This window comes from Eublepharis macularius, chromosome 11, assembly GCF_028583425.1.
Source record: "Eublepharis macularius isolate TG4126 chromosome 11, MPM_Emac_v1.0, whole genome shotgun sequence".
Lineage (NCBI taxonomy): Eukaryota > Metazoa > Chordata > Lepidosauria > Squamata > Eublepharidae > Eublepharis > Eublepharis macularius.
The window spans coordinates 1,849,495-1,861,098 of NC_072800.1; the positions used below are offsets into that span (position 1 = coordinate 1,849,495).

Consider the following 11,604-nt stretch of genomic DNA (forward strand, 5'->3'; position numbering starts at 1 on the left):
GGGCTCCCCATGGCCACCCCATCCATCTGTTCATAGAATTCGTTATCCCATTGGAAGTAACTGGTTTGTCAGACAATGATGGAATAAGGCTGTTACATCCTCTGGGAAAATCTGCTTAATAAGTGCAATAGTGTCTTTTACTGGAACTTTGGTAAAGTTCCAGTAAAAGACTTTGGTAAACAGGGATACATCAAAACTGACAAGTATGTCTTGTGGATTGAGTATTGACAGGGATACAACATCAAAACTGACAAGTATGTTTTGTGGATTGAGTATCCCTGTTTACCAAAGTTCCAGTAATAGCCTTGCAGAGAAGATTAGCACATCAAGTACCAATCCATATGCAAAAGAACCTCCTCAGGATACAGTCAAGCCTCCCTCCATTAGCATTCCACACCCTGGGAAAACTCTTACAGGATGACTCAGCTCAACCCCACCCCTCCTGAGTAGATACAAATGACCTGCCAACATCTTTTCCACACTGTGACACTGAGAGATCTCTGTCTTTTGGTGCTACACCTCTGAAGATGCCAGCCACAGCTGCTGGCGAAACGTCAGGAACTACAATGCCAAGACCACGGCAATACAGCCCGGAAAACCCACAACAACCATCGTTCTCCGGCCATGAAAGCCTTCGACAATACATTGTGGAAGTTTGTTCAGCTGAATGTGTCATCACATCTAGATCAAATGACCAGTGTTCTATTGCAGTATACGAACCATGATGAGCTGTATTTAGATGTACGTACCTCGTGGGTAATATGGATTATACATGGGGTATTTACATCTCAATAAAGCACATATTAAGGAATATATGTTAAAAAATCTTCTAGATAACTTTAGAAGCTATTCGTAGAATAGCATGGCAATGGTAGAATAAAATATGTTGTCCCTGAAATAGCACGTGTTCCAAACTCACCTACCAAGAAACTCCACACTAACTTCCCCCCCCTGCCTTATATGAAACACAGAAGAGTTACAGTAGTTAAAACTGAACAAGTTTAAATTTTATTTTTTCTTGTTTAACATTTGTTAAGATTTAGCATTACTGAGCAACTGGATAGCAGGATTTGAGTCCAGTGGTACTTTAGGGACTAACAAGAGTTTCAGGATATGAGCTTCTGAGAGTCAGAGCTCCTTCTTCACTAGACTCAAATCCTGCTGTTCTTCTGCAGACCAACACAGCTATTATCTAAAACTATCTGAACAGCGGTGTGTATTTCTTGGCCACTTCATGCATCCTGCAGAAGCAAACCCAAATTTGCCCTCTGGCCTCCCAGACAGCCCTTTCCTAGCTCACCAGTTCCTCCTCCTCCCTTTCTCACAAGCCATCTGTGAAAACTGACACTCGTTCCTGGAGACCCACTGTTCTAACCAAATCAACCTTGCTGCACAAAAGGGCTAGCTCACAGGCTTACCTCATCATTTAAATAAGCTGTTCATCATTTAAATAAGCTGCTCTTCAATGGAAACAGAAGTGGCTGGAAAAGTTTGGCCCTCATTCATAGATGCTGTTAAGTTAATATGTACAAACCAAAAGAGCACAACACTCTCCTTCTGTGCCAATCAAGCAATACATTTAGCAAGCTACTAAGATGGGACCCTTGCAAATCAATGGCTTGCAATCTGATGGTTCAAGATCTTCCTCACCCTCCTTGCCTCTCTAGAGTCATTTCCAATCTTGGCAAGAGTTAATTCTCAAGGGTGACGGACTAGTGTATACTAACAGCCACAACAGTCAGGATAGACAGAAGGGAATGAAATTGCTCTTTTTGTCTCTTGCACAAGCAGAGCTCCACTTATAGAAGAGGAGAAAGAGGTTAAGAACATAAGAGAAGCCACGTTGGATCAGGCCAGTGGCCCATCCAGTCCAACACTCTGTGTCACACAGTGGCCAAAACCCAGGTGTCATCAGGAGGTCTTCCCCAGTGGGGAAGGGACACTAGAAGCCCTCCCACTGATTGCCCCCCCCCAAAACACCAAGAATACAGAGCATCACTGCCCTAGACAGAGAGTTCCATCTATACCTTGTGGCTAATAGGCACTGACGGACCTCTGCTCCATATGTGTATCCAATCCCCTCTTGAAGCTGTCTATGCTTGAAGCTGCCACCACCTCCTGTGGCAGTGAATTCCATGTGTTAATCACCCTTTGGGTGAAGAAGTACTTCCTTTTATCCGTTCTGACCCGACTGCTCAGCAATTTCATTGAGTGCCCACGAATTCTTGTATTGTGAGAAAGGGAGAAAAATACTTCTTTACCTTCTCTATTGCATGCATAATCTTGTAAATCTCTATCATGTCACCCCCCAGTCGCCGTTTCTCCAAGCTAAAGGTTACTTTGCTCTCTTCTCTTTCCACGATGGAGCTGTCTGACCAGTGCAGTTATTGGTACGTGCAAGTCTTTAAAAAGCAGGAATAAAGTTTCCCGGGAACAGAAATGGCTCCCAGGATGAGGAGAGGTTGGAGAAGAACTCACAGTCCTTATGCCTGCACATCACGGGATCCAACCCAATGTATTGCTCTCCCTGCCCCCCCCCCCCAACCTCAGGAGATCCTATAAATATGGAGATCCATGTAAGTCAATTGTTATACCAGTTTATTATAAAAAAGAAAAGAAATGGTATCAATGTCAAATACAGCAATATTTTCTGCTCACATACACAAATGAACAAGGACATTCCAAACAATGTGGACATTTCAGGGGAAGAAAGGGAGGGAGTGAGAGAGGCAAATAAACTGCATTGACCCAAATTGCCAGCAGGATACAGAAACACTCTTTAAAAAGGTTAAAAATTAGATATCAATATTGTTGTCTTAATATTGCTTTCATTATTGGACAAGCATGACTTTTACAGAGGTTAAAACACACACACGCCCCCCCCCAAAGAAAAAGAGGGGGCTGATCCAACACTGCCGTAAACAGCCACGCCATCTCACTCAGTATTTGCATACTCGATAGCAGCACTTTTCATGAGGACTAGAGGAGAAAATATTAAAGCAAAAATATTGTGGCAGTTATCAACAGATATTCAAAGAAATATATGATTATATTACTGTTAAGAAGAACACTTAGAGATAATTCAATTATCTACACTTTTAAGCTGTTTGCCAAAACTGCTCCAATGAAAATCATCAACTCAAAGATCAAGCTTTGCATTTTTTTGGCTGATGGGGAGTATTCCAGTTCACAGCTTTCTGCATGCTTGAAACAAGGGCCAGTTATAAATCCTTTCATACAACCAAGTAGGTAGACAGAGGAAAATAAAAGTTTACTACCAGTAAACACACAATATACAAGCGTTTGCTCCTTTTCAAGTAACTGCCATTTCCCAGTGCATTATCTTCTGTATCTTCCGCGTTCTCCTCCTCTGTCTCTGTCCCGATCACAAATCCTCTCTCGCTCCCTCTCTCTGTCTCGGCCCCGCTCTCTCTCTCTCCTGGTGTCTCGAGGGCGATCCCGCTCACGATCTCGCTCACGCTCGCGGGGTCTGCTTCTCCGGCCACTGACCACAGCTTGTGTCCGACGTAAAAAGTCATCAACCCGCATGTCATAGTCATGCTAAGGAGAACAAAACAATTTTAATCACCATCTATAATTGAAAATCCATACAACCGAGGGTCTTTTTTGCAAGCCAAACTTCAGGCTAGAGTCACTCTGGGGATCCACCTTTCCCAGAGAAAATGCCATCACGGTATCTTAGGTTTTTTTTTTTAAATTAGAAACTAAAACACTCCAAAATGGGAGAAAACAGGCCTCCCTTCACAGAGAAATCAATCTGAATTAAGTTGCTACTGGACCCGAATCCTGCTCGTCTACTACAGACCAACACAGCTACCCACCTAAAGCTGATCTAACTAATTTCTCTGACAACAACCAGCAGCACTATTTAGCTGGTCAGGTGACTGGGAGCAGGGCATGTTGAGGCTTAGAGCAGAAAATAGAAGTGGCTCGCTTTCCTCTCCGAGCCCCTCCCCCCAATCAGCACACAAGCGGCAGAGGCAGACTCGGAGATAGCAAACAAACGCGCTAAGCTCCCCAAGCAACAAGCTCTCCGAAGACCAGTGCCAAGAGGCAACATCAGGGGAAGGCCCTGGCCTCTGGGCCCTCTGTTCGCTGGACCTCTAGGGCAACCGCGTGAGACAGAATGCTGGGCCGGACGAACGGCTGGCCTGATCCACCAGGGCGGTGCTGACGTCCTTAAGCAAGCCCCCACCCCAACACCCCGCATCAGCTCACGAGGCCCATCAGCACAAGAGGGGAACCCTCCTGAACTGCTTGCATGGCTTCACAAATCTTCACGGTGGAATCGAGGTATCTAACTGAAAACCCACAGTACACTGATAACTAGAAAAAGTGCTTCAGCCCTACTGACGCATGAACTTTGATTTGGCTAGCTGTTTCTCATGTTTGCAATTTTGTCATATTCCTAGTTTTAATCTGGAGACTTTAGAAGCTTTATGCTTTTTGTGATGATTTGCTGGGCTTGGGCTGCTTCCAAATATGCTCTAAGGGAGCGCATAACGCAGAGAATATGCGACCCTGAATAAATAACTCCAGTTTGTTAAGGAGGAGCTATTTTTGTTTTGCTTTTGAAAATAAAATTTAAAGGTTACTTACACAAACGTTAATACCCCTACCCCAGTGCATGGAAAATAAACCTAGGCTGCCTTCCTGATTGCTCTCAAATACGGCTACTAAGTGTGTGTGTGCAAAGAAACATTCATTTTAGAGTGCAAGGCAAACGGATGCTTCCCAAAGACTGTGCAACAGCAAGCAGAGACCCCGGCATGCTCTTCCCAAGATCAGGATTACAGCAGATCCCCAACGCCCAAATTCAGAGCACACCTTCATGATGCTCCAGCTAAGCCTCAACTCGATTCCTTGCCTCGCTGTATGCAAGATACAAACATCACGCACGAGGCAGCAGAGGGCCCAAGCAGCAGCTCTACCAGACCCCACACAACGGTTCCCTTACACTTCCGATGCAGATCTCCACGTCCTACCTTATCTAGGCACATTAAAACTTGCCATTTGCTAGCTTGGCCATAACAAGCATTGAAACAGATGTTACGCACACACAAGCCCAAGGCACCCACACTTCACCATCGCCTCCAATTTGTCAATTGTCTTCACTTATTACAAGTAAAGCCATAAAGGCACGCTTACCACTCGCTTGTCCCGGTATCGTGCATCGTGTGGTATGGGATGGTGCCCAGAGTAAGGAGGGTGAGCCTGGGGCGGGGCAGCATGATGCTGGTAGTACGGGTGATGAGGAGGCTGTTCCATACCTGGGTAGGGAGGCTAAAAATGAAACACGGGCTTGTTAGTCCAGTGGTTTCCCAGGCTGTGTTAACAAAGAGGAAAAGAACGCTACGAGCGGAACGCTGCTGCAATTAAGAGGAAAGAGGACATTTCACTGCTCTGCTTTCCAGGCTCCAGAGCAGCTGTACTAGCAAAAGCTCTCCCTGCACTTACTACCCAGAGGCTGCAGCAGTTACAGTATTTCGTTAGTCAAACATGGCCATTCGGCAGACCTCACGCACTAACAGGCAGCCTACTTTGTGTAGATTTAAACTGGCAGTAATAATATGCACCATGCAGCTCCAGGTAAAAGAAGAGGCGGCTTCCAAAATGCTCATTCCTTACAGTTAAGGAGGAAAGCATTTTGCACTACCCTGAAACACAAGAGAATTGCCCCTCTCCGATGCTAGATGCAGGAGCAAGGCCTGAAATGGGGAAATCATCCGTTGGGGGTGGGGGGAGTGAAAAATGCCCCTTAGGAACGTTTTCTTTTTCAGACCAAAGGGCGAAATATTTAAAACCCTGCCGTAGCATGGTATTACAACAATCAGAGCCCATCTCTTAAATCCAGGACTATTACTACTAAGGACTCACCTTAGTGGTAACAGCCCTGCGGCTTGTTTGCCTCAGAGAGCCAGTGTGGCCGCACAGCGTTAAGAAGGTCAGGGTGGGAAGGGGGGGCCTCGGGTTCAAATCCCCTCCTCAGCAATGACGCTGACCGACTGATTTGGGGCAAGCCATTCCCTCCCCTAAGCCACTTCATAGGGATCTTGTGAGGACAAATGGAGAAGAGAGCGCCTTGCACGCCACCTTGAGCTCCCTGAAGGAAGGGTGGATGACAATGCAGGCAGAGCCTGACATCATCATCATCATTAAAGAGAAATAAACTAATGCACTATTTGTGTATGCATGCAAAACCAAGGAACAAACTAACACGCGAAGAGGGTTGATCTGGCCAGCGCATCCCAGCTTTTCGTTATCTAGACAACCATGAAATTAGGCGAAAGCTCGGAATCTGAACATTCGTCCCATGCCTCACTCATTATCTAGCTCCCTCTTGGCTGGCAGCAGCTTGCCGGGGACTCAGGCAGGAAGGAGAGTCTCTCCACACCTGTTGCTTGAGATTCTCAGAGTGGAACCGGCAGAGACGGAAATGAAGACCTTCCGCAAGAAAAGGAGGGGCCCTTCCCAAGCTGGGGGTGTTGCAGACACAAGTGGTGAATACAGACACAAAATTTTACTAGATAAAAACTATACTATTGTTCACTAAGATAGATCAAAATACAGATTTTTTAAAAAATGGGTTCAAAATAGCCAATTTTTCTATATAGAAAAGAGTCCAGTAGCACCTTTAAAACTAACCAACTTTACTGTAGCATAAGCTTTTGAGAACCACAGCTCTCTTCTTCAGATGCATGGAGGGCATGAAGGAACTGGTCAGATATATATATAGGTGGAGAGGGAGGAGTAGATGCAATCAATAGCTTCTGATAACGGGATTAGTTTGCTTCATTGGACTTTTACATTGAATGCTTCCGTCGACATACCCAGGCTGAGATAACTGACAAACAACACCACTTAAAGCGGAACCTCAGCCGTGCAGAAAGAGATGCCATAAACGGCCTCCAAAATAATTCTGGCATCGTAATCAAGGAAGCTGACAAAGGTGGCGCAGTCGTCATCATGGACAAACGTAACTGCATACAGGAAGCAGAGAGACAACTCTCCTACACAACATTCTACAAAACACTACCTTCTGACCCTACGGGGCAATACAAAAGAGAACTCAATAAAATATTAAAGACACTCCCCATGGACATACAAGAATGCATCCATACGGACACACCCCAGGAACCACGACCAGGAAGATTCTACCTCCTACCCAAAATCCACAAACTAGGTAACCCAGGACGCCCCATTGTTTCAGGAATTGCCACTATCACAGTAGGAGTCTCAGGATACATGGACTCTATCCTCAGGCCCTATGCCACCAGCACACCCAGCTATCTACGGGACACCACTGACTTCCTCAGGAAAATACAGTCCATTGACAACCTACCAGATGACACCATCCTAGCAACCATGGATGTGGAGGCCTTGTACACCAATATCCCACATGCAGATGGACTGCAAGCCATACGGAATATTATCCCGGACAAAACCACAGCAGACCTCGCCACTGAAATTTGCCACTTTGTGCTCACTCACAATTACTTCAAATTTGGTGACAGCTTGTATCTACAGGTTAATGGCACAGCCATGGGCACACGCATGGCACCACAATATGCTAACATATTCATGGCGGACTTGGAGCAACGCTTCCTCAGCTCCCATCCACTGAAACCACTCCTGTACTTAAGATTCTTGGATGACATCTTGATCATTTGGACCCATGGGAAGGAAGCCCTTGAGAGATTTCATCAGGACTGCAACAACTTTCACCCTACTATCAACCTGAGCCTGGACCACTCTACACAACAGGTACACTTCCTGGACACCACTGTACAACTACATAATGGACGGATAAATACCACCTTATACCGGAAACCCACAAACCGATACTCATATCTACATGCCTCCAGCTACCACCCTAAACATACCACTCAGTCTATTGTCTACAGCCAAGCCTTACGGCACAATCGCATCTGCTCCAATGCTCTTGATTGGGACTCCCACTTAAGAGATTTGCAACAAGCATTTTTGGGGCTACAGTACCCACCAAATGAAGTGAGGAAACAAATCGACAGGGCCAGACTAGTACCCAGAAACAGCCTGCTCCAGGACAAACCTAAAGGAACTAACAACAGAACACCACTGGTTGTCACCTATAGTTCCCAGCTCAAACCCATCCAACGTATCACCAGTCATCTAAAACCCATCCTGGAAAACTATGCCTCTCTCTCACAAGCCCTGGGTGGAAGACCTCTCCTTGCCTACAGACAGCCCCCCCAACCTTAAATGACTTCTCACCTACAACCATGAATCGGCTAGCAGAGTCACCAGCACAGGTACCAGGCCCTGCAACAGACCCAGATGCCAGCTCTGCCCTTATATCTACCCAGGAAATACAATTACAGGACCCAATGGCGTCAACTACACTGTCTCTGGCTCTTACAACTGCTCATTCTCCAACGTGATATATGACCTCATGTGCAAACAATGTCCATCTGCTCTGTACATGGGACAAACCAGCCAACCTCTGTGCAACAGAATAAATGGACACAAATCTGACATTAAAAACGACAACATCCAGAAACCAGTGGGAGAACACTTCAATCTACCAGGACATTCCATCAAGGACTTAAAGGTCACCATAGTTCAACAGAAACCTTTCAAAAACAGAATCCAGCGGGAAGCTGCTGAATTGGAATTCATATGTAAATTTGACTCAGTCAGACTTGGATTGAATACAGACTAATGAATGGTTATCTCATTATCAGAAGTAACTGATTTCATTATCAGAAGCAAACTGATCCCATTATCAGAAGCTACTGTTTGCATCTACTCCCCCCTCCCCCCTCCACCTATATATCTGACCAGTTTCTTCTTACCCTCCATGCATCTGACCAAGAGAACTGTGGTTCTCGAAAGCTTATGCTACGGTAAAGTTGGTTAGTCTTAAAGGTGCTACTGAACTCTTTTCTATTTTGCTACTACAGACTAACACAGTTAACTCCTCTCAATTTTTCTATAGTCACTTGCAGCCCAATGCTATGCACGTTTACTCCCATTTTAATGGGGCTTAATGTGGGGAAAGTGTGAACAGAACTGCAAAGTCTGTGATGATGCCAAATATTACTAAAGAGCTCAGCAGTTATTCTAAAGTTCAACTGAGTATCTAAATCTACTGCAGCTCCTTTATGACATTAGAGGGATACCTTCTGAGCTCTAAAAAAGATAGTTTTCCTTTTGCTCCACAACAACGAGATAGATATACTGGCCAGGATAGGATCCCAATGATATCACAAGCTATTTTTAAAATTCCCCTTAATTTCTATTCAGGGCAACCTGTTTGATATATAGTCAAGGTCACAGTTGTGGCTCTTCGGATCCAGGATACCTATTCTAAGCCTAAGTAAATAAAAACGTGGTTTTCCCTTCCCCTTTTTATCTTCGTAATGCCTCTGTCAGGCAGGTTAGGCTGAGAGTGGGCGACTGGCCCAAAGTCACCAGCATGCTTCCACGGCAGAAGCAGGATCTGAACCTGGGTCTTCCATACCCCAACTCTTTGTGTTTGTTCATGCAGAGTTATTTCAGCCTAAGCCCAAATGAGATCCATGGGCTTAGACTAGAGTGATTCAGCACAGGGGTACACTGTAAGACATGGAGTGCCTGCAGCTCCACCCGCAAAGCCAAGCGATATTTGAAACCACTGTTAAGTAAAGTTAAACTATGTTGAGAACCTGTGTTGAAATCCTTCTGCCCCAGTTCTCATTTACACTTAGAGGACGGGAGGGCTGGCAGTAGCCTTATGGTAACTGACAAATATCATTGCTAAACAGATTCTTGCACTTCTCTCAGTACTGATTATGTTTCAGCATATAACAGATCAGCTCTAGAATTAGAAAGAACCCAGTGCTCGTGTACTGGGGGGCACATTCCTATTACAAGGCCCGGGGGGGGGGGGGAAATGTTGTTGGATGTAGGAGGTCTTGGTGATCCCTCTCTTTTTTAAGGGGTTTGGAATCCGGAGTGCCTCTGTATCGCCCTGCTGTTTGGGACTGGCTTCTGTTTACAAATCAGATGTGACACCTGCATCCTTTTTGTCTTGCCCTCATGGGCAGCTAGTAATCGGTTCTGTACAACATTCCATATCCCAAGTGTTCTGAGATTTGATTCCTTTCCTCTCAGCCCCGCCCCCCCCCAGCACACTCACCCAAGTCTGCTTTACCAACTTCCCACAACTCTGAAAGATGGCTTCAAGTGAATGTTGCTTGGAATCCAGGCAAAGCAAAGCTAAAGCTATAGAAAGTGGTGTGCCTAGAAGGCCTTCTGTGGATCTCTGGGGACAAACTCTTCCCTGAATGCTAATTTTTAGTGGTGCTGTTTCTGCCACTTTGCCTTCTTTTAACAGTTTATCTGACTAGTTCTATTCTTAGCTACAGTTACTTTATTGACAGTTTATTCCGGTTTTCACCACATTACACATTTTGTGATAATTAAGTACACGGCTAGTTCATACAGTTTTAGATCTGCCCAAGATCTCAATCACCTCAGCAAGTGATGAATATTGCGCTTGTACAAGGCTTTGCCGTTCGGTGTTGCAACACAGACAGTAACTCTGGTCACAAAGTCTTTGAAATCAACGTATCTTCTACTAGTCAACACTGAGGCTGAGAAGGGCTGGGAGAACCCAAAGCTGTCAGTGCCCCTCATACTGCAGAGGGCCAGCAATGAAGGCAGGCAGGTGGGGGGTGGACGGAATTGCCAATGCTGCCCCCCCCCAGGAAGCAGTGAGTGGGGGGGTGAGGCAGGTGGGTGGCTGGAAGGAGGAGAGTCCCGCCCCCCTCCAAGTCCTCTCTTGTTATACACTTTCCTCTCTTGTTCGTGCCCTTTGATACTTTGGGGCCCTTCCCACTGCTTTGCACTAAATACCAAGAAACGATTCTTTATTGACTGGGCTTATAGGAGACTCTCATAGACAACATGAAAACACATTATTAAGCCCAAATCCTGCCCACTTTACCAAAGCTCTGTGCCAGGGACATATTACAAATGAGCCACCTCTATTAACCACATCTCTCTTAACCAAGTCCTTCTTGCACCCACAACCCTGAGAAGAAAAGTGATGCTGCTCTACTCCATAACAAGATTCAACTTAGAGAAAGCCACAGTAAATTAGAGCAGCATTTTTATAAAATGGGCGGGGGGGGGGGGGGAGGAAATCTGAAGAAAAATGGATGAATTGCCATCAAGATCAAAAACGAAACGAACAAAAATACAAACCATTCCTTGCCAGGGAGGTGGCGGCCCCATGTTGTGGAACTCCCTCACATAGTCATTGTAAGACTAAAACAAAAGACAAAATAATAGGAATATCAACAATAAGGAACTTCTCTGCAAAGCTCCTGCAGCTACAACAGAAGGAAGGCTGTATGCAGACTTACCCCATTTAAAAAGACATCTCTCCGGACTCCTGAAAATCGTCTGTTGAGAATAAGATTGGTGAAACTAAATGCCACTGGTAAGTAACCAGATCATAAAATGAATAATATTAACACCTCTTACCTGTCCACTTCTTGGTACCTGGGGTCCTTTAAATACCCTGTTTAAAATCAAGCAGCATTATAGATCACATAT

General features: G+C 45.3%; 1 protein-coding gene across 4 annotated transcripts in view; it reads right to left on the reverse strand.

Moving 5' to 3' along the window:
* Window positions 1-2,581: 2,581 nt before the first annotated feature.
* Window positions 2,582-11,604, reverse strand: part of YTHDC1 (YTH N6-methyladenosine RNA binding protein C1) — a 31,283-nt gene continuing 22,260 nt past the window's right edge. For all 4 annotated transcript variants that reach the window (XM_054991374.1, XM_054991376.1, XM_054991375.1 and 1 more), the window contains 5 exons: window positions 11,533-11,569; window positions 11,412-11,451; window positions 11,251-11,313; window positions 5,170-5,304; window positions 2,582-3,561 (listed from right to left, as the gene is read on the reverse strand). In XM_054991374.1, the coding sequence (XP_054847349.1) occupies window positions 3,340-3,561; window positions 5,170-5,304; window positions 11,251-11,313; window positions 11,412-11,451; window positions 11,533-11,569 (497 nt within the window). In that variant the 3' untranslated portion in view covers window positions 2,582-3,339. The remainder of the gene's footprint in view (window positions 3,562-5,169; window positions 5,305-11,250; window positions 11,314-11,411; window positions 11,452-11,532; window positions 11,570-11,604) is intronic.